We start from the raw sequence: 27373 nt of genomic DNA on the forward strand, positions 1-27373 counted from the left end.
GCTGGGGACTCTGCTCAGGGCCAACTGCTGAGACTGCACAAGCAGCCAGCCATCTCTCCGGGACCCCAGCCAGAGCTGGGGCTGGCGCTTAGAGGAGGAAGCCCCAGCTGTTGGGGAGCACCCTGTCTGCCTGGAGGGGCAGGACTCCCCAGGCTGATCAATAAGGAGAAGGAAGAGGTACAGAAGAGACAGGTCAAGAGAACGCCTGGTGGAGGTGGGGCTGGAGCCAAGCCCTGCGGGCCAGGTAGGACTGGAGCAGGTCGGGGTGCAGGGGAAAGGTGCAGCGAGCGGGGACAGAGCACGAACAAAAGCGTGGGGCAGGAGGGGGACAGGAATGGGAGGGCTGAGCAATTCTAAGGGATGAGGTTGGAGACCTGGTGATGGCTGTACTTGGGGGAACCTGGTGTGAGCTCCCAAAGTAGGGAGACATCCAAAGAGTCATGTCTGAGTAGGTTTTGCTGGTGGGCAAGAGATTGATGGAGAGCCCTGCCCTGTGGTCAGCAGGGAACAAGGAAAGAGAACTCAGGGGGTCTGCCCAGCAGTTGGTGTCCTCAGTGAGGAAGGAGGGCAGCACAAAACCTACATCTCAAGGCAAGACCATGGTGACACCATTCCAGGGAGGACATTCTAGAATGGGAAAATCCAGGGCCCTTAAAGCTGCAGAAACGTTCATGGCCTTTTGGCCAGTCCTCCTCTGAGGGCAGGAAACCCTCTGTAGCATCTTGATACTACCAGCCTCTTCTTGATTGCCTCTTTTGATGGGGGGCTCACCACTCTGCAAGACTAAGAAAGCTACCTTTGTCCTGAGCTGAAATCTGCCTCCCTGCCTTCTCTCCTCTAAGTCAGTTCTGGGCTAACACTCTGGGACAGGAAGAAAACACTGCTCCCCTGGACCAGCTGGCTACCCTCCTTCTCCTCACCAGCATCCACCCTCCTACCAGAGCAATCTGGCTTAAATACATCATGCTATGACAATACTGTTGGTGAGAGGGCAGGAGAATTCTGAGAAGGGGATATCAGGTGATGCTTCTGATGTTCCCACATGGCAAGGGAAGAAGAAGGTAGAGAGCCATACACACTTTCCTCTCATGAGCTTAGCAGCCAACAACACTGCCTTCCTGCGACTGAAGGGTCTGGAGCCAAGGTTAGGCACCTGTGTGTGTGTGTGGGGGGTGGGGGGAGTTCAATACATGTTTGTGTGAGTGCACTGTGAAGACAGGGGTGGAGCCAGAGCTCGCTGGTGCCCATGGGGTTGAACCCATGTTGGTTGCTTATCCTCAGGCTTATGGGGGGCTGGGCTGCACAGGCAGGCACATCGGCCATCCCCCCACTCCTGGACTGAAGCACCCGTTGGCATCCTTTGTGTGCTGCTGGGGATCGGGGGAGTTGCTAAGGCTCTGACGTTTTATGAGGTTTGGGTGCTGTAGAGCTTTTGGGGGGTGCAGTTGGACCTGAGAGCCAAAAGCTGGGATGCGAGTGTGGTGAGAAATGGTGAGGAGGCGGTCTCTGAGCCTTTTGCAAATGCTCACCATGGTTTTGACCATCTTGCCCCAACCTGTGCTTGATTTGATTTGATCTTGTTGTGCTACTGAAATTCCAGGGATATTGCTGAGATTTGGGGGTGCTCTGGGGAGGCTGGGAGTCCTTGGGGGGTGTTTGTGAGGTTCTTCCCTACTCCTTCCGGCCTGCTGTCAGCTCCTTTTAAGTTTAGCACTTTGTCCTTTGAGGATTTTGAGAACCACAGGCCACTGAAGGCACACACGTGGGCCTCTGTTCCTGGACTCAAAAATTCCTCAGATTTAATCAACTTGAACAAAAACATGGGGAGGAAGGAAGCCATGTCCCAAGGCCTCCATGGGCCAGCTCTAGCCCGAGGGGCAGGGCAGGGCAGCTCTGTGCCAGACCCAGGTGGCAGATGGCCTTTGTCTACTCAGAGCCCAGGAGCTTCTTGTGACTCCCTGTCACAGTAGCAGGGCTCAGCCAGCCCCGCTCTGCACTCAGCTGGGAGCCCTGCTGGCCCGGAGTGCTCCTTGGGTATTGGGATCAGCTTCATCTGAATGTGCCCATGTGGGCCGTCCTGACCTCTGCCCTGCCCTCTCCTTGCCTCTCAGAGGCCCCCTCTCAGCTGTCCTGAGACACTTAAACACATCATTCTTGTTACCTTTACTGACCCTGTGTGATCTCAGGACCTTGATCCTGGTCCCCTCCTCCAGGAAGCCTTCAAGACTGCTCAAACATCTCCTTATTCCTCCTGCCCTCTTCTCTCTTCTGTGAACTTTTACAATCTGTCTCCCAAGTACCTCCACTTGCCAGCCCCTCCTTTCCTGTTGGCAAGTGCTGGTCTCTGACTCTTTGGGGTTTGAGTCCTCCTATAAAGCCAACTCTAGAGGGCAGGCCCTGGGCTTTGCTGCCAGGCCTTTAAAGAAATTCTTCAGGGCCACATCATTACAATCTTTCTCTTCTCAATACTTTTCCTTGCCAGCTTGCCATCTGGCCAGGTGGCATCCTTACTAATACCTCAGAGGTAATCTCCCATTTCACAGATGTGAGCTTCAAGCTATTCTAGGTACTTTGGGCTCAAGAATGGTACTTTGGGGTCCTCTTCCCAGCCTGAGCCATGTGACCACCCAGTGTCCATGGATCTTTGACCCAGTCTGCCTCCCTGCCCCCAGCAGAGTGGATGGGGGTGTGGGATGCGGGGCCAGGAGGGTGGGTGGAAGACAATGGGGGACGTCTGGGCAGTCACAGCCATTCTCTGTGGCTTTGACCTTCTTGCTACAACCAGTGCCTGGTGTACTGGCTCCACATTCCTAAGCTGTGAAGTCATTGAGGGCAGGGAGTGGGGGCCTTGGGGAGAGCAGAGCCCACAAGAATCAAAGAATTTCCTGGATGGATAAGCCACCCCTGCTGGGAGAGAGGCAGGGCTGAGACCCAGAGAGGCCAAGGGACTCATTCAAGGTCACACAGCCAGTTCCAAAGATCAAACCCAGGTAGGCTGCCTCCCCAACCAGGGCATTTCCCCTGCCATATGGAAACCCTGCTCTTTCCTTCTGGGCTTGCCCCTTCTCGTGTCCAGCCTGGCCTTGACTAAGGAACTGGGCACAAGGCTGCCCTCTGTCCGCTATGCCCACACCTGGGGAGAGGGACGAGACTCGCCATTTCCTCATCTCTACTTAGGGCCTCCCTGAAGGTGGCCTCTGCATTTCCCCAGTGAGGAGGGAGGTGATACCACGGGCACTGGGCTATCCCGGGGGGAAGGGGCAGACTCCACCGGAAGTCCCTGGGAGCAGAGCAGGGTATGGGTCAGGGCAGGGTGCTGTGGGGAAGGGGCTGTGCCTGGACTTGCCTGGGGCCCCCTGCCGGCCTGGCTACAGCCCCTGAGGCTGATGGAGTCTCCTCCGGGTAGCCAGAATGTCTTTCCTCAGTGCCCAGTTGGGTACCCTGTCCTTCCTTCAGGTGTCTGCTGGAATATCACTTCCTCAGCCAGGCCTTTCCCGGCCATCCTGCCTAAAAGAGCCAGCTCCTGTCCATCTGTCTCTCCTGTCTTAGCCCAACTTTATTTTCCCTCTCAGCACACATGACACATGCTTTGTCTCCCCTCTGCTTCCCACTACACGTGAGGGTCCCTGAAGTACTGGACTTTATCTACCTTGCTCACTGCTGTATTCTCAGCATGTGGAACTGTCCGGTACATAATTGGCATGCAGTCAACACCTGTTGAATGAATGAGTGAATGAACAAACCAGACTTGGGGGGCAGATTCAGGCTCCCTCCAGGGAAGGAAGCAGTTTCCGACAGGCGGAGTTATCCAGCTATGAACATCTCTACCTTGTAGAGGGAGTGAGCTCCCCATCACAGACTGGACTCCAATTGTTGGAGGAATCATTAAAATCAGATAGTTGCTCCCTAAGCTATGCGTGGGTCTAAGACTCCTGAGCAATGAGGGGGCTGTGGGGCTCTGGTGCTGGAGCAGAGAGCTCTGGAAACCTGGCTGGAAAAAACAGCAGCCTGCCTGGGACAGGCCCATGGAGGAGTGCTGGTCACCAGAACGAGCAACAGCTTTGTCAAACCTAGTTTACAAAGTCCCTGCAGCCCCAGAGCAGCATGCTGTGTGTCCGGGGAAGGCGGCAGGAGGAGGAGAGGCTGAGCTCTGCCCTGGGAGCACACAGCCAGGCCTGGGAGGCAGGATTCATCCCCAATCCCCGGGATCAGACAGGCAGTGTGAGCTCCTGCACTGCATCAAAGTTCAGGTTCAACTCTGAGTCAGCAGATGCTGACATCTCCGGGTGGGGGAGGGGTGGCCGGAGCCCTCTTCCTGGAAGAGGAGCCTTTCGGGAAGGTGGGGGGGAGGAACCAAGGCCAACAGAGCCCTCAGGCCCTAATGCTGGGAGGCCTTGTGGGCCCGGGGTTCCGAATTTGGATGGGGAGCTTTTAGGCTTTCAAGCACTGTCCCCTCTGAGCCTCACCCACACTGTTCCCTCTGTCAGAAACACACTTCCCTCCACCTCACCACCCCACACACCTCCGGCCTCAACCCCCTGCCCTCTGCACAACTGACTTTTCCCTGCCCTCAGATCTCCACTGAAAAGTTTTCTTTCTTCAGGAAGCCCCCCACTTTTTGGACCAAATTCAGTTTCCTATGGTACAAACCAGGGCACTCTGTGCCTTCCCTTTGAACCCTCAGACTCGGGGTGATTCACTGACTGGTCTGTGTCCACTCACCTCCCTGCCAACTGTAGACTCTCACATCCCAGGGCTCCAAACAGTGCTGCCACTTAGTAGGTGCTCAGTGAATTTGTTAAGAGTAAATGGATGAATATCTTTTTGAAAAGCTTGTCAAATAAATGCCTCAGCTGGATAGGGCAATGACCCAGGCCTCCTGTGGGATTAGAAGGACAGGGACCCTCAAAAATTCAGGGATATTCAGGGATAGGGGCCTGAGAACTGTTCTCTGCCTTGTCTGCATCTTGCCACCCCCGACCCCCCACCTCCACTGGGGGTGAGGAAGGGGGCGGAGCCAGCCAAAGGTGATGGAGAGGAACCCCCAGCTCCTGCCCAGACCCTGCCTTCTTACCTTCACCCCCACCCCCACCCCACAATCCTGGAGGAATGGGAGGTAGGCGGGGTTCTTGCCTACCCTTGGGTCTGGTTCGTGTTTAAAGGACTAATTTCCGCCTTGTGGGGGTGAGTTATCTCCTTGTGAAATCAAGTTGGAGAAACAAAAAGATTTGACTAGTGAGACACATGCTCTTCCAGGAGAAAGAATGGACAGGCTCCTTGCCCTGCCTCCCGCCCGGCCCAGCCCCGGCAGTCTCCCTGGGTTGCTGGAATGCCTGACTTGTGCCGGATGTGTGCGGATGTGCCGGGCAAGGATGTGGGGGATCTGGGGCAGGCGCTGAAGGCAGGTATGTGTTGCAGCCGGATGCCGGCCCTCCTGGCCACACTCCTCCCCAGCTCAGGCCACTGCATGGAGCTAGGGCCTTCGCCTCTGGAATGGGGGCTTGTGAGGGCCATGATGTGATTCCATCACTGAGGTCCAAAGGGACCAGCAAGGGGCAGGCTGAAGCTGGGGGATGGTCTCAAGGGAGCCTGAACAAAGAGGGGGGGATTGGGCTGGACCCCTGGGAGCAGGAGGGGCCGGGAGCCCATCTGGGAGGGTCCCACAGACTGTGCTGAGCCCGCCCGCTGCCCGCCCACCCTTTCATCTCTGCAGCTCCTTCCTCCCTGGTCCTTCCTTGAGTGTGTGTCTGTGGGTCCGTCTGGATGGGTTTGGGGAGGGGGAAGGAAGTGGGGGGTTCCCTGTGGGCAGCTTGGATTGGACAAAACTTTGAAAATGGTGCTTTGAGTCAAAATTTGCTGGTGGACAGTCAGAGAGACCAACAGGTGCTCTAGCAGGAGCCCACGGACCCTGTGGGGGGACTGTCCCCAAGGGATAACTACTTCTTGCAGGACCGTGTGAGACTGGGCGGGAAGGGACAGGAGGGGACAGGAGAAGTCCTTCCCCTCCTCCCGTGCCAGCCGGCCCAGGCCCTCACTCCCAGACGGGCTTTTCCCAGAGAGCCAAAAGAAAGAAAGTAACCTTTAGGATTAAAGAGAAACGTTTCTTTGTTTGGGTTTTCTTTCTTTTCTTCCCTCCTAAGCCTCTTTTCACATCTGTAGTGGCTTTTTTCCTCTTGTTTGGGGGTCAAAGGAGAAGGGCTGGAGAATGTCGACCCAGGCAACAGGGAACCAGACCTCCTCTGGGGCCACAGACGAGGACGCCTATGGCAGCTGGTACATCGATGAGCCCCAGGACGGGCAGGAGCTCCCGCCGGAGGGGTGAGTTGGAACCCCTGGCTCTGTCGGCCAGCAGATGGGGTGTGGCGGAGGTTACCGATGAGGGTAACAGGGGAGACCCTGAGCAAGGGCTGCTCTGATGGGCTCTGCCGCTCATTTGCTGTGTGGACCCTTGGCAAGTCATAGCCTCTCTGGGCTTCAGTCTCCCCGCCTGTTACATGAGAACACAGCCCTTGCCCTGGTGTTCAGATGCTTGAAGTGGGAGATCTGGGCCAGGCTAGTCACCTAAAAAGCACCTGTGTAGTGTGTTTAAAATGCAGATTCCTGAGCCCCATCTTTCCAAACTCAGATCCAGCCGGCTCCCTGGGTAACTCTGGCCTGTAGCTGGGAAAGAGAGCTGGGCAAGTGGCTGGGGACGTCGGGCCTGCTTTCAAGGGGTTAATGGTCCCCGTGGTGAACATCTGGAGAAGGGGGTTAGCAAGTATCAGGTTCTCCGGGGGCAGGACCCGAGCAGCGGGAGGCCTGAGGAAGAAAGCCCCGGGTTGGAGAGTCACTGAGGAAACATACCACTCCTGTTGGCTTTGGCTGGTCTGAGGCTCCATGAAGATGAGGAGGTCCTGTTCTCTTCAGCAGGAGTGCTCAGGCCAGGCCAGGGGAAGGAGGCGGCTTCAGCCCAGCCCAGTGTGGCCTGAGGACTCAGCCCACGGCCGTCTCTGCCCAGATCCCTTCTATCTTTGTTTAGTCTGGGCACCCTGGCAGTGGAGCTGGGCCTCCCTGTGCCCCCATTCTGCCAAGGACGCCTCGCCTGTGTGGGCCCCAGAGCTGAGTTCTCGCTTTGTTATTCCTGGCCCTGACCCCATCCCCCACCTCCCTGCTCTGTCTGAGGCTTTGGGGAACTGCAAAGGTGAGGCTGGGGGGGTTGTCGAACCAGATGTGTGTGCACATCTGTTCTCCATCAACAACTGAAACTGGAGAAGGGAAAATGCTCGCGTGCCTCCCCAGGGGCCAAGGCTGCGGCCTGGCCAGGCTTCGGTCACCCAGCAGGGATGGAGGCCCCACCCAGGCCTGGGGGTAGGAGCTGTTGTTCGGAGGACAAGGGATTTTGACTACCTGGAAGGCAGCCCTGCTGTCAGCAAAAGTGTGCCCCCTCCCTTCCCTGGCTGGCCTAGAGAGCCTGGGGCTCTCCAGGTCCCTGCTGTGTGTGTGGGTGGGAGAAGCAGCAAAATGGAAAGGGGACCAGGGGCCCCAGGAGAACACAGACCCTGATCTGGGTTAAGGCCCTTATATGAAACTGTGTCCTTGGCCACCTCAGTGTCAGCCATTGGCTGGGGCCGGGCGCCTGCAGCTGGCTGTGCGGCCGGGGTATCTAGACAGGGCCTCGGAATGAAGCTGGCGCATGGCAGGGACCAGGCGATGAGGAGTACCACCTCTCATGGGGGTGGCATCTGGGATCTGTAGCTCTCTTCTCCTACTACTGGGAAGAATGAAGAGCTTTGTTTGAATCTACTTACTTGGCCAAACCAAGCTGTGCTTCCTGGCAGAGGTGGGAGTGGGGAGCCGGGAGCCCAGGGGAATCCCAAGGGGCGGACTTGTGCTCATCTCTCCCTGTGTGAGTCAGACACCCTCAGGAGATGGTGCACCAAAGCTCTGAGGAGCTCTGGACATAGCACCCCCAGCCCCCGGCCTCAGTGTGCCCCAGCCGGCTACAGTCAGGGCTGGTGGGCACTGGTGACAGTGGCTGGGATGGACTCAATGATCATACTTACTCAGGTCCCCTTGTGGTGCCAGGACCTGGTTGTGAGGGTGAGCCTGGTGGGGAGGGGGTGAATCTGGGGTCTTCGGTGGGCACAGGATTGATGTGTGGGCAAGCGGGCTTTCTCCTACCCAAGAGGCCCCTCTGCCAGGTTATGGGCCCAACTTGCCATGTGCTCGTGTGTCATCCACCCATCATCAATGCCGAGCTGCCCAGACAGAGCCTGGGGATATAAATACATCTGCGGCAGCTGTCCAGGATGTCAGTCACCTCCCCACCACTTCAAAGGGCTGCCTGGAAGGCAGAATTGGGAGGCTTCCTTCATGGCCTGCCCTCCCACCAAGTGAGGGCAACGCCAGGGTGACCCGCAGGTCCTTCCGCTGTGGGCCTGGGACAGCGTCAGACAGTAGGGCTCCAGGCCTGCCGAGGACCACAGGCCCGCAGACCCCCGACTCCAGTCAGTCTCCCCCCCACCCCACACCGATGTGCTCCGTCCTCCCCTCCAGATGGGGCCCTTTGCAGCCTCCCACTCAGAGCCAAACTTCTAGAAACAGTTGTCTTGCTTCTTCTCTGTCTCAGTGTCCTCACTCCACTGCAGCCCGGCCTCTGTCCCTGAGAGCCCGTCACCACCTCCAAATTGCCCAAGACCAAGCCCAGCTTCCCTGGGCTCTGTTTGCCTCTAGTCCTTACCCTTTGTATTGGAATAAGGCCCAGAACCCTACAGTCACCCCAGAAATTCCCCCTTCCCCTGCTCCTCCACATCAAGGTGTATAAATTTTTCCTTGTAAATGCGTCTGAGATACTGCCTGGATTTCCACTGCCTGGAGACTACTTATCCTGAACCATTTGAAAATGCTGATATTCAACTGGTTTTGATGTGCAAAAATGACAATTTCACATGGTTCCACCTAATACCTTCCTCCACACACTTCTTACCACTCACATCCTGGTCAGACGCGGCCGCTGGAGCCTGACTGCCTCAGTTCAAATCCTGGTTCTGCCACTTCGCCAGTTGTGTGATTTGGACAAGATACCTGGCCTCTCTGAGCCTTGTTCTCCTTGTCTGCATAAGAGGATACGAATAGCACCCACCTCTTAGGTAACAGCTGAATTAATACGTGGCCCAAGCAGTGCCTGGCATTTAGTCAGTGCTTAGTGTTGTTACTGTTGTTGTTATTGTTATTCAAACCAGGCACAGAAATCTCCTAAAATCCAGAACACTGCCCTGCTCAAACACCCTCAGTGACTCCCTAGTGCCTCCCATGCCTGCTATAACTGGCTCTCAGCCTGCCCCCTGGGCTGCAATCGAGCTGCGAAACTTGCCTGGCCCCAGTCACACTGTCTCCTGCCTGTCACTCCACTTCCTCATGCTCTTCCCTCTCCATGAGCTCCCTTGCCCCTTATTTGCCTAAAGAGACAAACTCAATACCACCTGCTCTGAGGCCTTGCCCCAAATTTCTCTCCCTTTTCTGAGTCCTTTAGCATCTGCTTGTGGCCCTTCAAGGATCAAGCTCCCGCCCTCCGTGACATGGAGCTCTTTGTGTCTGTACCATCCCACCTGTCCCACAGCACAAAACGTGTGTCCTCGAGGCATCAGCCAAACATTTGCTCAGTCAAATGTCTAGCTCAGACCTCAAACATTTGAGGGTCCATGAGCCTCAGCCAAACCAAGTACAGGGTATCTGGAGCTGGGAGGCTCCAGGTGATACAGAAAGGACCAGAGATTCCCTGAGACAGAGCCCTGCAGAAGGTCCGCGGGGGTGAGGTTGGCTCCTGGTTAGGCTGCTCCAGGGACAGTTTGCTGATCCCCTGACCTGGCTGGGCCTGGGGGACAGGATTGAGCAGGACTTCATCAGATGACGAGATGCAGGCTGAGAGGGCTAAGGGTGGTGGCTCTGAACTTTTGGGGCTGATCAGGGACCCTGCCTCACCCCAACTCCTCCCTACATACTTGAGTAAAATGCCTTAGAGTTGAAAGTGGAGAGTGTGAGGCCTGAGCTCAGACAGCGGGAGTCTGATCTCCTATGTGGCACCTACTCCAACATGGGCACAGTTCCGCTTTGGGAGGAGGCTGGCTCTGCCCTGGCCAAGAAGTTGCACAAAACAGACTTATTCTGTCCATCCAACCCAAGGACAAGCCCACATGACTGGGTTCTGTCCTGCTCCTCACTGTCTGGGATTTCCAGGCTCAGGGAGGCTGGGCTGTCGCAGCACAGAGTCCTAGGGCTCTGAGCTGACCCTCAGGATCACTCTTTTCCACACAGCAGGAGGGGGCCCAGGTGGGTGGGCTAGCCTCCCGGGCAGGGAGGGCCCAGCTGCAGCACAGGGCTTCCTCTGATGCCTTGCCCACCAGAATTTGCCAACCTTGCCCACACTTGTGTCCTCCCTCTGGCACTCCAAGGCTCTGGCTAGATAAACTCAGAGGTCTGCCCCTCCCCAGGAACATATTCCTATCTGCTCTCCCAGGTCCAGGTCCAGCCCTGAGCTCAGTACTGCTACCTGACACCTTTCTCTGCCACAAGACCCAGCTGGGGAAATAGAGGCATTCATTGTCCTCGCTGATTTCTTCATCTCCTCCTTGGGTCTACCTCTGTGCTCAGCTGTGGTGAACGCAGGACCTGTCGGGCCATATGGTGCCTTTGTGTTAATTAGAAAAAGGGGTCCCTACTTAGATGGATGCAACTCAGTATGTACAGGGCTTGATGAGCAGTGTGGCTTGGATTTCACACTACACACATTCCCTTTGCTGGGCATGCTTGTACAGTACACAACCTGCCCAACTGTGCATGGAAGACCTCAATAAGAAGAAAACAGATAAAGAAGAGACATAAATCCTGGAAAACCAAGGTAGACCATTCCAGCCACAGATATAGACCAAACTCAGATACCAGTGAGTGAAGGGCATATCGTAAGACTAATTTCTTGATGGTTTGACCTAGGTAGTATGCTTAGCCACAGTTCCGAGGAGAGATCTGAGACCTGAAGCAGTCAAGGAAGCTTCCTGGAGGAGGGAGGAATGAAGTGGGCCTTGATGAATAGGAAGACTGAGTTGGCCCATTCTGTTTCTCCCATGTCTTCCCTGGGGAGCCCCCCGTCTCTTTCAGCCCTGTAAAGTCAGAGCTTGGCATGGGACCAGCACACCACAAGGTCATAAAAGACCGAGAGCAGCCCTGAGAAGGTGGAACTGGGCAGGTTTATGTAGGAGAGATCAGAGGGTCGAGGGAGGTGGTAGGTGGAGCCCCAGTGTGGACAGCCTGGAACCCCAGACCTGGCTGCACACCTGGGGTTTCCCTATAAGGCCTGACCCAGCTTTCAATCACTTTGCAGGGTGGTGCCTACCTGCCACCCAAGTGTGCCTCCGGGCCTCTACCACGCCTGCCTGGCTGTGCTGTCGGTGAGTCCAGACTGGCTTGCAACCTACTGCCAGCCTGTTCAGGGGGATGTGTGTTCCCTGCTGGGGCTGGTGAAGAGGGACACTGGGAGCCCAAATATGGGGAGGGGTCCTGGGAGTTCTCCCAGGGCGGGGACCGAAACCAGGATGCAGACTGAGCCCTCTCAGACTTCTGTCACCTCCTAGCCAGTCCCCCGGGTGCTGCATGAGTGTGCATGGGGTGGCGGAGGGGGCTCCTGGGGCCGAGTGCTCTGACTCAGCCCCTCAGGGAAGGCCTGGGCGCCCCGAGCCCTCCTCTCTGCTCTCCTTTCAGATCCTTGTGCTGCTGCTGCTGGCCACGCTGGTGCGGCGCCGCCAGCTCTGGCCCCAGTGTGTGCACGGCCGGCCCGGACTGCCCAGGTTGGTACCTGGGCGTGGGCGCCCCCACTCGGGGCCCGGCTGACAGCACCGCCCTGGGAGGGCGGTGAGCAGTTAGGTACCTAGAAGCCAGTGCTGCCTTCAGTGACACCCCAAACTCTCTCAGTCTGCAGGCTCTGGATCTCCAGGTTTAGTTGGAACCCCCAGAGGGGAAGGGAGGGACCCACTCAGGTGCACCCGCTCCTGTTCCAGACTCCAGGGAGACCAAGCCCAGCTCCAGACACACCTGCTCCAGCAGCCCATGGCCTGGACAGGCCATGGTCACCCCCTGCCTTCTTGACCCTCTTTTCCCTGAGGGTGTTATCTGGACCCTGATGCTTACAGGCAGATTTGTGAGGGACTGACCTCCAGTCTATGACTAGAACTTTCTCCCCCTGCCTCCTTCAGCCCTGCAGCCCCAGAGCCTGGGAGGGGAGTGACCCCGAGGAGACGAGACTGGGCAGGCTTGTGTGGGAGAGACCAAAGGGTAGGAGGAGGTGGTAGGTAGAGCCCCCAGGCCTGGGATGCACACCGAGGTGGGGCCTGCCATGCTGGTTTCGTGGCAGACTAGCCTGGCTGGCCCAGGAAAGAGCTTACCCTGCTTAGGGGAGGGACTGGGGGTAGAATGAAGCAGGATGGAGCCCTCCGGGCTGGAGCACAGAAGCAGAGGGTCGGAATGGCCTGGCCCGAGCTCAGAGGGGCGATGCCTGGGACAGCTGTGCCCGCTGTCTGCCCTCTGCCCCGGGGCTACTCCCAGGCCAGGGTGGCGGCGTTGCATAAGGATGTTGTGACTCTCCAGTTCTCTGAAGGTCTGCCAGCCCAGACAGACCGATTAGAGAGGAGGCGGCTGTTTCCGGAGCTTCCAGAGTGGGTGGAGGGAGCAGTGATCAGGCTTGTTCCTTGTGTGTGTGTGTGTGTGTGTGTGTGTGTGTGTTGGGGGGATGTGCCTGAGTCACTTTGCCAGAGTCCAGACCTTGATACATAGGAGGCACTCCACAAAGATCTGTGCAAGAAATGCAGTATTTGTGGAATGAATACACAGAGGGGTGTCCATTTCCCATTGTGGAAAGTGGGACGGTCTCCACCTCCCTGATTTATGGAGCATGGCAGGAGGTAATGGGCAGGCAGGGCCTGAGGGACTCCCTCCTGTCCTGCCCTGCCTCTGCACCAGCCCCGTGGATTTCCTGGCTGGGGACAGGCCCCGGAGCGTGCCTGCTGCTGTCTTCGTGGTCCTCTTCACTTCCCTGTGTTTGCTGCTCCCGGCCGAGGACCCACTGCCCTTCCTGACCCTCGCCTCACCACCCGGGCAAGGTACCCAGCACAGCTGAGGCCCTGGGCTGGACTGATGGAAGGGGCAGGTGGGAAGTGAGCGCTGGGGCTCCCCGTCCCATCATGAGCCACCACCCAGGAGATTCTGTCCCATTACCCTCCCCAACTGTCCCACCGCAGTGCCTGATACCTTTGTTGCTCTGCTTCCTCTGTCCTTGTGCAAACCCCACCCCCAGGAGGGAGGGAACTCTGGTTCCTAGGCACAGGCTGAGTCCCGCAGATAGCCCAGACCTGTGTGAGCATGAAGAAGGATGGGGATGGGGGCAGGGTGGGGTCCTGGAGAATTGAGCTGGGCTCAGGGAGGTGATGCTCCCCCCACAGGAGCCACTGCCCCACAACATGACCTCCTTAGATCTTCCGCTCCTCACAGTGACTCCACAAAGTGCGGGTATTAGCTCCATTTTACAGCGGAAGATCCTGAGGGTCCGAGAAGGGAACAATAATGAAATAGGAGCTTAACTGATTGAGTACTAACTTGGCCACTGTGCTAAGCACTGTACATATTACCTGCTCAGTTTGTCTTTGCTAATTTACTACTATTACTTCCATTTTACAGATGGGGAAACTGAGACTCCAAGAGGTACCTTGCCCAAGATCACAGAGCTGATGCTAGTCAGAGCCTGGGTTTGAATGCAGGGCTCTTGCCCACTGAAGCAGCCTAGGGGCTTGGAAGATGGAGACAGGAGAGAAGCCTGGGTGGGCTGGACCCAGGTCCCACGTCTGCCTCTCCATCATGTGTCTCTCCGCCTGTCTTGCCTTCCAGGGCCGTGGAAGATGCTGGCCCTGCTCTATTACCCTGCCCTCTACTATCCCCTGGCTGCCTGTGCCACAGTCAGGCATGGAGCTGCACACCTGCTCGGCAGCATGCTGTCCTGGGCTCACTTGGGGGTCCAGGTCTGGCAGAGGGCAGAGTGCCCCGAGTCGGCCAAGGTAACCAGTGACTCATGACAGCCTGGGGCAGAGGGGCGTGGAGGAGCTGCTTAAACCAGCGTAGCTCCTTTCATCTCGCCTCCATGCTTCCCTGCTGCTCTGTGTGCAGGATTTCATGCCTTTAAACGCATGCTCGTTCCTAGCTCGGCCGCTCTGTGGGAGAGGCTGTGGACCGGGCAGCTGGGCTTGACCTCAGGAGCTTCCGTTCTGGGAAGGGGAAGGGAGGGAAAGGGACAGAGGAGGAGGTAGAGGAAGTCTGAAATCTCCCATTATTGATTCCCCAGACTTCCCTTGGCCGGGCTGGTGTGGGAGTGAAGAGAGCTGGAGGACCCAAGCACAGAATTGGAGGGTGGTCTCAGAGGGCTAAAAAGAGAATTTCAGAACCTCAGAACCTGGTTCACTGGAGCTGGCTGGGGGTATGAAGCTGCCCAACCCAGAGCCCAAAGGGTGGGCATGTAGGCTACAGAGCCAGACAACAGGAGTTTGAATCCGGCCTCATCCCTTCCTTCCTTTGTTCACTGAACACATTTGAGCACATACTCTGTACCAGGGGCATTTTGAGGCACTGGAATAGTGAACAAGATGGATGAAGTCCCTGGCATCCCAGGAGCTGCCGTTCCAGGAGGAGACACACAATCAAACATACAAAATGATGCCGGGTGCTGCCAAGTGCTTTGAGGAAAGCATGTCCCCTTTCTGAGACTCAGATCCACCCCCATCTCCCCATCCCAGTCCCGTCAATGAAGTTGGTAACACTGATCTCTTGGGGTAAAGTTGAAGATTAGGTAGTTTCCTTGAGAGCAGGGACTTGGTTGGTCTTTTTCATGATCCAGGACCTGGCACATACTAAGCTCCCAATAAAAACATATTGAATTAACAAATAAATGAATAAATATATAATGGGCCCAACCCTGGAAGGGCCTTAGCCCTCGGAGGCAGGGCACGTACTTCTCTGATGCCCAGGTCGCAAACCGTACATAGAAAAGGATCAGGCCTGTGTCCAGAGTGCCAGGAACACAGGAACATGGAAGGGGGATGTCCACCACTCCAGCCGCTTCCCAGCCCCCTGGGGTGGATAGGAGGGGCTTATACAACACCCTCCCTTGGATTCCTCTAAGGGAACTGGGGGAGGGGCAAGCACCTCCGCAGGGCCTGAGAGAGGGAAGTAGGAGCTGGTGCCGAGTGGCCCAGGGTGGGGATGGTGATAGAACCAGAAGCCTTCCCATGTACCCTAGACCACCCTCAGGGCCCCACGTGAACTGGGAAGGGACAAGAATCCCGGTCTTCGCTTGGGGGAAGAAGGCAGAATGTAGATGTGTCTGAGCGTTTGTCTGTCTGCCCAGATCTACAAGTACTACTCCCTGCTGGCCTCTCTGCCTCTCCTGCTGGGCCTCGGATTCCTGAGTCTTTGGTACCCTGTGCAGCTGGTGAGAAGCTTCAGTCCTGGGGCGGCAGCAGACTCCGAGGTAAAGGGGCAGGGCTGGGGTGGGCTCATACGCAGCACCCAAGACACCTTGGCCTTGCCCCTGTCTACTGGTCTCCATGTAGTCACACTTGGGCCTAGGACATAGCAGGTGCTCAGGAAATATTTGCTGAGTCGCTGAGGGGCTGATTTGTCTTCTCTCCCCAGGCAAAGGCTAGGCCAGGCCCTCGGCTAGCACCCAGGATACCCAAGGCACCAAGCTGTTTGAACAGTGGGCACTGAACAAAGGAGAAGTGGGCCAGAAGGCAGGGAAGTCATAGCTCTGTTTCTGAAATACTGAGGCTCCAGTTGGAGAAATGAGACAGGCAAGGAGCCTTGTGCCTAATGGGAGCTCTGAAGATGCTGACACAATTCAAGAAGAACCCAGGACAGAATTACACTATGAATCACTTATAGGCTGGATAACATGAGATAAGGGGGAGGGCTGGGAGAACTAAGGAAGGCTGGGAAGACTTCCTGGAGGAGGTTGACATAGCAGGGACCGAGGACAGGAAAGCTCTAGAGTGGGGAGAGAATAAGGAGAAAGCATTGCGGGCAAAGGGAAGAGCAAGAGTAAAGGGGCAGAGATGGGCTGCAGGCTTCGTTCGTAAATGATTTGCGGCACCAGGCAGGTCTAAGCACATAGTAGACACTCAGCAAATATTTTTGAAGTTGTGGGTAGGTGGGTGGATGAGTACATCATGGCAAGAGAACTCTTACAAGATACGGCAATCTTATTTTAGATTAGGTAGACCTTCTAAGCATGCCCTGTGCCAGGCCCTGGGCTTGGGACTGTGCACTCAGCCGAATGACCTGTGCCGGTCCTCCAGGACCCCCCAGTACCTGGGGGAGATGGGTGCAGCGACACATTCATATGCAGTATGAGAGGTGCAGCCGGGGCTCATCCAGCTGCCCTGGGAGCAGAGGTGGAAGTGGGGTCAAGTATTCTTCCTGGTGAGAGAGGAGGAAGAGGGAAACTGCTCCACAGTGGCCCTCAAGAAAGGCTGAAGACACAGATGCAAAAGGCTAGTTACTGTGCAGATGGGGAGGGTGAAGGAAAGGCTTGAAGGCTGGCACCTAGGACAGACAGCAGCTGGGTGATGGCGCCAGTCGCCGACGCACAGGACGCCAGATGAGAGCCAGTGTGGGGGTAGGGTGATGTTCAGCCGCGGCTGTGCGGCGCTGAGGGGTCTGCAGGCAGCTGGGCCATGGCCCTGGAGCTCAGGAGAGGGGCTGGAACTGAAGCCAGAGGAGTGAGGTTCCCTTGGAGGGATGAAGAGTGAGGGGAGAAGAGATGGGGTGCTCCGTGTCTCCAGGGGTCCCCTTGGGTCCCCCACAGGCCCACCTGACTCCAGGTTTGGCTCCCACATGGTAGCAGTAGGGTCCTCAGTACTTATCACTACTATCCCCCAGAGGCTCAAGAAGCCTGTTGTCCCCTCATTTTTACAGCTGGCTCGGAAGAGGGGAGCTGCTCCCCGGGATTCACGGTGCACCAGGCACGTCTCTGCCTTGTCCAGGCCCTTCCCTCTCCTCCTCCAGGGCTCTTCTCCCTCTGTTGCATGCCTTTGCTCTTGGGAAGTCTTGGGAGAAATAAAATCCTCTTTGGCCCTTGGTCAAAGAGGTTTAAGCCTCAAAAGACATAGTCAAGCTTTGAGCTGACCCACACCTGCCCTGGATCCCAGGGTTGCCATGGCAACAGGTGACAATGGCCTATATTTTCCTAATGATCGGGGGCCAGGGGCTCACCATATCTTACCATGGGCCTCTGCCACTTGGCAGGCAGCTTAAGGCCTGGAATGTGGCTTAGACAAATCCGGTCACCCTTGTGATCTCCCTGAAGTAGGAGGAGAGGCCTGGGGCATCTGACCCGAAACGGCTCTATCCTGTGTCCTGGTCTAGGCTGTGCTCATGGGACATAGGCTCCCTTTGCCCCAGTCTCAGCAAGCAGAGGCCAGAGGGCAGGAGGAAAGCAATGCTGTAATGTGACTGAGTAAAGCAGGAAAGGGTTGGAGATAGACCTTAGGAAGAACTTCCCAGCATTGAGTGTTCTTAGATAGGAGACTGATTAGTCCTATATTCATAGAGGAGGACAGGGCACCTTGTCCCTCACAGGGGAGCCCTTCTGTGTACTCCACCACAGCCAAGAGGTTTGTATGTACTGGGTGCCTGTGTTACTCCGAGCTCTATGGCCCCAGGGATGGCTCGAAACAGATCTCATCTGCTTGTCCACAGGGGCTTCAGAGCAGCTACTCTGAGGAATATTTGAGGATGCTCCTTTGCCAGAAGAAGCTGAAAAGCAGGTGAGCTCCTAGGCATACCCTTTGGGCCAGGGGACAGGCCTGGGCAGGCAGGCTTGTTTGGGAGGCTGGCACTGGGCAGCACGGTGGGGCAGAGAGGAGAAATGAACCAAACTCTGGGTCCCAGGCTCAGGGCAGGGGCTTCTCCTGAGGGCTCCCGCCTGCCTGGGTCTTTCTGCAGCTCCCACATCTCCAAGCACGGCTTCCTGTCCAGGACCTGGATCCACTTCAGATGCTACATCTACACACCACAGCGAGGTATGGGATGGGGAGCTAAGGTAAGAGTGACAGGTGACCTCACCCTGCTTTTGCACAGAACAGCTGCAATAGAAGCCCAGCTCTTGCCCCCAAAACCCTTGTTATCAGGAGGAACCACCTCAGCTTGGGACGAGGGGCAGCCCCTGGCCTGGTCTTGGTGGTCCAGGGTCCTGGGAGCCCTGGCCCTTTTCCTGGGCTCCTTGGGAGGGATGGGGCTCCCAGGCCTGGGTGGTGCTGGGGTTTACCATCCCCCTCCTTTTGGGGACTACAGGATTCCGACTCCCCCTGAAGCTGGTGATTTCAGTCACCCTGACAGTGTCAGCCATCTACCAGGTATGTCCTGCCTCTGTAGTGCCATTTACTTTCAGACCCCTGCCCCCAGCCTCCAAGCTTGAGACAGCTCAGGCCCAGCTCAGCTCCCCAGAAGCCTTGCCCACAATCTTGTCCAGCTGCTTCTGGCCATCTTGGGAAAGCTGGCCTACCCAGAAGGGAGGGGAAGTTAATTCTTGTTGGGCTCATATGGGGTCAGAACATGAGTTTCGGAGCCACATAAACATGGATTTAAATCCTAGCTCCTTTATTTACCTTCTGAGTGACCTTGGGCAAGATACGCAACATCCCTGGACGCATTAGCTCAGCTGTAAAATGGAGGAAATAGAATTACTTCCTTTCGAGGTAGCTGGGAAGATTTAGTGAGATAATATGTGTTTGATAAATCCCCATCACCACTATCCCCCTAAAAAAAGAGACAAGCGGAAAAAAACAAAATCCTGGGAGGTAGATATGATTTTTTTTCCATTTTACTGATGGGAGAAACTGAGGCTGAGAGGTAAATTTGGCTTGGCTAAGTTCCTGTAGCTAATATCAGGGTAGCCAAAATTTGAATCCAGATCTGTCTAGCTTCAATGCCTATGCTCATCTATAGGACATTTTGCTTTCTCCCACATGGAAAAACTGGAAATTTTATATTCTGCAGTTTAGATAGATGACTGATAGATGGTCAGAGGGGTACATATACAGTTGTGCTCCTTAAAATCATATCTGGGGTCTATGAGGCTAAAGTCATATCTGTTTGTTATGTGCTGATTAGAGGCATGAGGATGCTGTGCAAAGGGATTGGTTCATATCCATCCACCGCGATGGTGATGTGCTGCAGAGTTCCTCCCCTGAAGTCTCCCCCCAGCTCAGAAAACACTTTTCCTGGGATGGGGGTGCCTGGCATGAGCACTTCCGGGCCCTGCTGCCCTCATTCTGGGGCTCTTCCAGGTGGCCCTGCTGCTGCTGGTGGGCGTGATACCCACCATCCAGAAGGTGAGGGCGGGGATCACCACGGACGTCTCCTACCTGCTGGCCGGCTTTGGGATCGTGCTCTCAGAGGACAGGCAGGAGGTGGTGGAGCTGGTGAAGCACCACCTGTGGGCTCTAGAAGGTGAGGCCTCCTGGGAGTCCCTGAGGGCTCACAGCGGGGACCCGATACCGGAGCTCTGTCCCAAGGTGCCATGGACATGCGGGGTGCCCTCAGGCATGTCCCTTCCCTCTCTGGGTCTTGGCTGCCTCATCTCCAAATTGGGGTGGTCATCTTAGCCGCCCCCTGTCAGCTTGTGTGGTGTCTCCCACCCCCATCCCCAGTGTCTTTGCCCAGCTCTGCAGGTGTGGAGATGGGGAAGGGTGCGGTCTGTGTGAACCGAAGGGACAGCCCTGGGGCCTTTGCTCCAGGTGGGGAAGGGGGAAAGGAGACAGGGAAGTGGGGCTGTGGGCCAGGATTCTGAGCTAAACCTCATGGCAGGTGGGTGGGGTCAGGCAGGGCAGATGCCTTCTCGTGCCCAGTCTCTGTCCTCCAGGCCACCTCCTCTCTCCTCCTTTCCCCTGACAATGAGCTCCTGGGCTCGGGAACCATACTAGCTTCCTTTCTGTGGTCTGATGCCTCCTTCAGCCCTTAGCCCCATTACCCCCTACCTTACCTCCACAGCCCTGTAGAGGACACTGGGAAGTGTCCCCACTTGACACATGGGGAAGGACTCACCTGAGGTGGTACAGCCAGGCAGAAGTGGAGCCAAGAGAACACAATGTCCTGATGCCCAGACTGGGTCACTCCACCTTGAGACAAAGCCTGGTGGTCAGGTGTCAAGGGGCACCCTCTGATGGATTGGGAGTCCCTGGCTGGCATGGGCACTCTGGCTCTTTAGGATTAACATGTGATGGTCGGAGCTTAGGCTGCCAGTATTGCAGGTGGAGGTGCAGAACTGCTCTGCAGCTCTTCCTTACCATTAACATCATCCCCATCACACAGGTGGAGAAGGGCAGAGAGTAGGGGTGGGCAGAAGTGTGTGCAGTGACTGCTTCCTTCCCTGACCACCACTCCCACCACCTTCCTGAGTACATCTGCTCCAGACGCTGCCCAGGAACTGTGGCCAAAGGCCACAGCAGGACAGGTGACAAGTTCTGGATGGGCTGAAAATGATATCTCAGAGAGATTTTCCAAGTTGGCTGCAATCTGGACCACAGGCAGGAGGAGACATGGTGCACATCAGCCCATATCAGCCCACATCAGCCCACATCCAAGCTCAGATCTTGCTCACAGCAGCCCTGTTAGGTCAGCACCCTTGACCTAGTGGACCTAGCGCTCAGCTTTGCCTTGTGTACTTGCCCCCCCTCCTGAGTCTGGTGGGAACCAGGAACCCCCTGGGCTGACTGACGAGATCACGATGTAGACACCCTGGGCTCATTCTAGGTCTGCTCGGAAATGATTGCACAAGTCGCTCCATCACTTCCTAGCAGCGTGGCTGGAGGGTCAGGCCCTCTCTCTGCGTCTCAGCTTCTTTGTTGGTCCCATGTGTCCCTGTGCCTCTCCTGTGGGGTTGCTGTGAGGGTACTGAGTAAGACTGGGTGTGGATTAGGGTGGAAGAGTTGCAGCCCTGCCTTCCTGCTCTGCTTAAATAACAGGCTTGTTCACCACATACCACGCGTTCCCCTCCAGCTGCTGATAATACAGGGAACTCATGATCTGTGCACGTGGCCCGTGTGGGTGGGGAGCTGGAGAGGAGGGGCCACACTGCGGAGGTGGGTAGCAGTGGTCACCTCCCTCATGCTGACGGACTCAGGCCACAGTGACGGGCACTTGCATCCTCTGTGCCACAAACAAAGGCCGCAAACGCAGGCGCAGATGGAGCTGTATGGCTCACAGCGTGCTAGGAGATGGGCCGCCCAGCAGTGCGCCCGGCGCGGGGAAGCTGAGGCTGGGAGGGGAAATGACCCCCTGAAGGCTATGCAGCCCGGAGGCCGTGGAGCCAAAGGCAGATGCCCGGTTGGATGGAGTCTCTCACTGGGGGTCACACAGCAATGGAAGCAGCAGACCAGGGTGAGGGCCAGGGCTGCAGCCTCAGAGCTGGCCTCTCTCTGTCTTGGCCACCAGATGTCACCTGGCAGTGTGGGTCAACTGAGGTCGCTGACTTAAACACTGGATCTGAGAACAGGGGATGTGGCAAGAAGCCTCCACTCAGAGAGGAGTGGGGCAGGGACAGCTCCCACCCAGGCATCCCGGCAGCAGTTCGGAGGCTCCCGGGAGAGCCCCGGCCCTGACCTCCCACTTTGCTCCTTCTCCACCCTCCAGTTTGCTACATCTCGGCCTTGGTCCTGTCTTGCTTACTCACCTTCCTCATGCTGATCCGCTCGCTGGTGACACACAGGTTAGTGGCAGACTCTGACTCCCCCAGTGCAGACGTGGGGAGGAGGTCGGAATCCTATGGGCCTGCAGGACCCCTGACCCAGGAGGCCTGTGGGGAAAGCCTGGGGGCTGGAGGGAGGGAGGGTCTCCACAGGACCAGTTTGTCACTGAGCCCCGCTGCCCAGCTGCCCTGTGGTGGGTGGGGAAGGTGGAGCATCCCCCTCCAGTTGGAGAAACGTCTGTGAGTGCCGTGGGGCGCGGCTGACGCGGGGCTGGCATGTGGAGCTGCCCTCTGAGGAGGGCCACCTGGGAGAGCTGGCATCCTCCCTGGGAACGGAAGAAGAGATGGAGGGTGCGGGAGGGTGCCGTGGGCAGGAGGTGCTGTGTGAGCAGGAGCGTGTGAGCGTGGGTGGGGAGGTGGCCCAGCTGGCGCTGGGGCGCTGAAGAGATAGTTATGGGGCATTGAGTGCCAAGCCACCTACCCTGTCCTTTCGTGGTGAATGGTAAGGAGGGAGCACTGAGAAAATGTGAGCAGGGGGGAGATAAGATTCTGGTTGGGGGTAGGGTGGATGGGAAGGGGAGGCTGGAACTTAGCAGGGAGTTGGTCCAGATGCCCTGTACACTCATCAGGACTCAGGGCTCCTGCCCGGGGTCTTTTCTCACAGGGCTGGCTCTACTTAGGCTGGCATTCACGGCCCTCTTCCTTGCCTGGAAACTTACCTTCTGCCCTGGTGGCCGAGCTGCAAGTCACTTTTGATCTCTCCTGTGGTGTCTCCCTTTCCTGACTTGGCTCAGGTTGAGCCTCCTGCCTTAATTGGTCTCCCTTGATCCCTGCCCCGCCCCCCACCACCAGCTTACTCTTATTCCTCCTTTAAGACTCGACTCAGATATCACCTCCTCTGAGAAGCCCTCCCTGACCTCCTAGGCTGGGTTAGGAGCCTCCACAAGGCTCCCACAGCCCTGGGCTTCCCTGCCCAGGGCTGTGGGTTGTACTTAGACTGGGAGTTCAGCCAGAGGCTGGCCCAGAAGAGGAAATCAGAGAGCGTGTGTGTCCCTGAGATCCCTGTCTTCCTCACTCCCACCCCAGGGCCAACCTGCAAGCTCTGCACCGAGGGGGCGCCCTGGACCTGGGCTCCCTGCCCCAGAGCCCCCGCCCCTCCCGCCAGGCTGTGTTCTGTTGGATGAGCTTCACAGCCTACCAGACTGCATTTACCTGCCTCGGTGAGCCCACTTGTCCTGGCCGTGGCAGGCCCCAGTGGGGGAGGGGAGAGTGCTCAGCAGGGCTTCCCTGCCCTCAGAAGTCCACACAGGTGCAGGGTGGAGGGGGTGGGCAGGTGCAAGAGCCCTTGGGGAAGGGATACCCATCACATGAGGATGGCACCTGGGTGCCACCAGGAGTTTTCACACAGGGTGACCCAGGGCTGGAAGGTGGGATGTTCAAGGAGGCACATTCCTGCTTATGTAAGGGAGGGCTATGCCACGATAGGCTGTCTTAGGAGGTAATGAGACCCCTGTCACTGGGAGTTATTTAAGCAGTGTTACACAGCCATTTAGGGGGCTGCAAAGGGGGTCCTGCCCTGAGGGAATGGGACTAGATTAACTTCAAGGGCCCCTCCAAGCTCTAAGTTTCTGATACTCCCCTTTGGCGCTGCAGTGAATAAACTCCTCCCAAATGTGAGGGGCTGGGGCCAATGTTACAAAAGCAAGGGCCTGCTTTCTGTCCCTGCTGGTTCCTTCAGTTCTCATCTCCCTGGGGAGGTGGAGAAAGATGATGAAGCGGTAGAGGAATCACTAGCACTAAACGTCGTAATTCTTCACGTCGGTGAGCTTTATACCCCCAAAGCCCTTTTGTACATATCTCATGTAAACAATTAGCTAATTATTTTAATAGACAACTTTCAGGTACCTACCATGTGCCAAGCTCTGTCCAATAGGAATGCAAACATTACTTTAAAATACAGTCTTGTCCTCAAAGACTCAGGAACAATTGGGAGAAAATAACATTTGCAAAGCACTCTGTGATTTTCAAAGATCTGCCACAAGTAATGTCTCATTGGAGACTCACAACGGCCCTCCTGGGTGGGGGCTGCTATCCCCATTTTACAGAGGAAGAAGCCAAGGCTCAGAGAGGTAAAGTAACTTGCTCAAGGTGGACCAGCAGCAGAGCAGGGATCTGAAACCAGCTCTGCCCAATTCCAAAGCCTTGGGTTCTGGGAGTGGCAGAGGTGGGCTGATGCCTGCCCGTCACTCCTCCCCATGCTGCCAGGGCTCCTGGTGCAGCAGGTCCTCTTCTTCCTGGGGACCTTGGCCCTCGCCTTCCTGGTGTTCATGCCTGTGCTCCACGGCAGGAACCTTCTGCTCCTTCGATCCCTGAAGACCTCGTGGTGAGTGAGGCAAGGGGCAGAGGGCTCTGGGATCCTTTCCCAGAGGGCCACTAATAGTGACAACCTTCCTATCCCCTCATCCCACAGGCCCTTCTGGCTGACCTTGGCCCTGGCTGTGACCCTGCAGAACATGGCAGCCCACTGGGTCTTCTTGGAGACTCACCATGGACGCCCAGAGCTGAGCAACCGGTGAGGCAGCTCTTGGGCTTGTGGCTCGCTCAGGCCCTCAGCCTCTTCTTCAGTGTCCTTCTTTTTGTGCCCTTCTCCCTCCATTGTCATCTTTCCCCTTTCTCTAACAGGGAGCCCAGTGGATAATAAAAAGGGTTTGCCTTGTCTACAGAGAAAGGGGACAGTGGCCCAGCTTTAGTCAAAAATGCCTCTTTGTTTACCTGTCACAGGGCCAGAAATACCCCCATGAGCCTTTCCTGACTTAGGGATCAACACTGCTCTCCCCTTTGCAGGAAGGAGGCTAACCGCAATATTATTTCTGTGCTGGGTGGCAAGGCTGTGGGAGGATCTCGGCTCCAGGAGAGACTCAGAGTCAGTGAACAAGGGACTGAGAGGAGGGAGGTGGGAGACATGAGGGTCATAGAAGATCCAGGTGGACCTGGACTTAAACCCCAGCTCTGCCACTGACTAGCTAGACAGCCTTAGCTAAGTCACTCAACCTCTATGCGCCTCTGCCTCCCAAATGGCTGGGCTAGGCAAGCTGGGTGAGAGAGCGGAGCCAGCTAAGAAGGTGGGTGCACAGAGGTGCAGTACACAGTACACAGCAGTGCACAGCAGCTGTGGTCATCTGGATCTGACCCTGCGCCCGAGGAAGGGGCTCTGTGGGGGGTGCCTCAGCCTCTCCTCTCCCCCACGCCAGGCGAGCTCTCTGTGCAGCCACCTTCCTTCTCTTCCCCATCAACGTGCTGGTGGGCGCCATGGTGGCTGGCTGGCGAGTGCTCCTCTCCGCCCTCTACAACGCCGTCCACCTTGGCCAGATGGACCTCAGCCTGCTGCCACCTAGAGCTGCCTCTCTCGACCCTGGTAAGGTCACAGGGCAGGGGCTGGGGGTGGCGGTGCTTACGCTTCCCAGACAGTCCGGGAGGGTCTGCCCAGGCCTCGTCTCCCTGGAGGACGCCTGTAACCCTGAGCCGTGGGTGTGTGCGGGGGGCCGTGTGCTTGCACGCAGGGCATGCAGGGCACCCCTGGTGTCTGTGTTAGGGGCCATCTGGGCCCCCCACCGCAAATAGTGCTGCCGTCCCCACCCACCCAGGCTACCACACGTACTGCAACTTCTTGAAGATGGAGGTCAGCCAGTCACACCCAGCCTTGACAGCCTTCTGTGCCCTGCTCCTGCAAGCCCGGAGGTCCCGGCCCCGCACGACCCCCCAGGATGGCCTCAGGCTGGGGGAGGAAGAGGAAGGTGTGCCTTCCCACTAGGGGTGGGGGGACTGAGCCCCCCCCCCCCCGGGCTTCTCCCAGGAAGGAGGCGCAGCCTCATCTGCAACACACACTGGGAGAGAAGGCCAGGACTGCACTCGCTTCCCCTCTCCTGCTGCTGCCGCTGGGGAGGGGAAGCGAGCACTTTCCTAGTCCATCTCAGGGTGATTTTTTCCATGATACTAACACACACACACTCTCTGTCATTCCATGTGTGTGTGCATACACACACCCATACACGTCTCACGTGGAGAATGAGACAGCTGTCTTGCCAGGGGGCTTTGTCACCTCTACCGCCCCCCGCTACCCACTACCTCTCCTAAGGCAGTATGTCCTCCCCCTGCTCTCCTGCCCGGGAAGTGTGTAGTAGGGAAGGGGACACTAAGCTGGCTCCAGACCCTTATCCCAGCCCTGCCTCCAGTCTCCTCCACAGAGGTCATCCTCTCCCTCTTCTGTCAGCCACCCAGAGGATGGCATCCTGAACCTTTACAATACCTCTCTTCAGCCTCACACTTCTCCCGGCTTCCCCCTCTGTGAGATGGTGCCTGGAGCCCCAGTCTCATGAGCCTCCCTCACCCTATGCACAGGATTTTCAGACTGTCTTGGTGCAAGTGGGTAGGGCTTGCCTGGGTGTTTGTTGAGTGACTTACAGAGGGTCTCTTCTCAGGGATGCAGTTGCTGCAGACCAAGGACCCAGTGGCCAAGGGAGCAGGGCCCAGGGCCCGCAGAGGCAGGGCCCGCTGGGGTCTGGCATACACGCTGCTGCACAACCCAGCCCTTCAGGCCTTCCGGAAGACAGCCCTATCAGGTGCCCGGGCCAACGGGGCCCAGCCCTGAGGGTGGGGAAGCCCACCCCACCGTGTCACTGCTTGTGCTGGGGTGCTTCCCCTCCTCCCAGCCCACTCCCTCCCAGCTGTGCCAACATCATCACCCCAGCCATGGCAGCCTCTCTGCTTGGCACCAGTTCCGCCAGCAGGTCCTGGGAGTTTAGGGCCGGCCCAGGGTCGCTGTGATTGAGTAGAGGTCTGTTGGCACTACGAGCCTTGGGAGGCCCTGGTCTGCTGCCCTGACCTCGGGAAGCCAGTGAGGGCTCTGGAGAAAGCAACGAGTGGTTTAGGCCCTTGGTCCAGGAGTCAGTGGAAGTGGGGCAACCACATCCAGGGCCCTCCTCACGCTGGCTCTGCCGCCAACCTCCAGGCTTCACGGAGGCCTTCTCCTGACCGGGGTTGGTGATGCAGGCCGGGACAGCCTAGCATTCCAGCTCTGCCCATCAGCCTTGGACCTCACCGCCATGACCAGACACAGCGCTTCCTCCCTCCTGCGGCTTTCCGCCTCCTCCGGGGGGCCTCGTGGCCTGCAGGGGGAAGCCACGGGCTTCTACCCAGCCGCAAAGGCACAGCTCAAACCAGGCCCCACACTGAGCTGCCCACACTTGAGGGCCTGATATTTTTGTAGTTGGGATGCCTTTAGATGTTATGAAAGAGGTTAATGTGTTCCCCGTAATAAACTTGTTCCTAAGAAGCAGTCCTCCTGTGGGGGAGGGGTACATGGGGAAGACTGCCTGGACTCTCAGTAAATCAACACTTTGTTTATGGGGCTGGGATGGGGTTGGGGCATTTTGGTCACGTGCTGGGCTGGACATTGGGTGGGGGGCAGAGGGGAACCCATGGCCGCATGCCTTTGGATGGTGGAGAGACTGGGGACCTATGTGCCAACCCTGAGCTGTGTGAGCATTGGCTTTGGAAGTTGAACTTATCCTGGATCCTCGAGAATGGGCTGGATTTGGGGAAGAAGAGAGATTTCAG

At 57.0% G+C, this 27373-nt stretch overlaps 1 protein-coding gene across 8 annotated transcripts; it reads left to right on the forward strand.

Annotated features, from left to right (window-relative positions):
* Window positions 1-27145, forward strand: STRA6 (signaling receptor and transporter of retinol STRA6). 8 transcript variants are annotated; one of them, XM_031440847.2, is made up of 19 exons: window positions 1-244; window positions 6160-6318; window positions 11357-11423; window positions 11734-11819; window positions 12988-13127; window positions 13702-13725; window positions 13909-14075; window positions 15419-15541; window positions 17770-17837; window positions 17962-18092; window positions 18364-18425; window positions 19359-19521; window positions 21703-21778; window positions 22844-22977; window positions 24023-24140; window positions 24228-24329; window positions 25009-25172; window positions 25402-25551; window positions 26236-27145. In XM_031440847.2, exons 2-19 carry the CDS (start codon window positions 6206-6208, stop codon window positions 26403-26405), a joined length of 2058 nt encoding a protein of 685 aa, XP_031296707.1. In that variant the 5' UTR covers window positions 1-244; window positions 6160-6205; the 3' UTR covers window positions 26406-27145. The 8 variants fall into 8 exon arrangements, with proteins under 8 accessions (XP_031296707.1, XP_010976199.1, XP_064336779.1 ...); XM_010977897.3 differs by having other exon boundaries at window positions 6191-6318; XM_064480709.1 differs by lacking the exon at window positions 1-244 and adding an exon at window positions 2950-2990 and having other exon boundaries at window positions 6191-6318.
* The last annotated feature ends 228 nt before the right edge of the window (window positions 27146-27373 follow it).

Source organism: Camelus dromedarius, chromosome 29 (assembly GCF_036321535.1).
Source record: "Camelus dromedarius isolate mCamDro1 chromosome 29, mCamDro1.pat, whole genome shotgun sequence".
NCBI classification, from domain to species: domain Eukaryota; kingdom Metazoa; phylum Chordata; class Mammalia; order Artiodactyla; family Camelidae; genus Camelus; species Camelus dromedarius.

Coding starts and splice junctions, on each gene's coding strand:
- STRA6 (XM_031440847.2), top strand. CDS start 6,206: ATGTCGACCCAGGCAACAGGGAACCAGACCTCCTCTGGGGCCACAGAC. Junction 13,128..13,701: donor CGCCTCACCACCCGGGCAAG/GTACCCAGCACA, acceptor TCCATTTTACAG/ATGGGGAAACTGAGACTCCA. Junction 15,542..17,769: donor GGGCGGCAGCAGACTCCGAG/GTAAAGGGGCAG, acceptor GCTTGTCCACAG/GGGCTTCAGAGCAGCTACTC.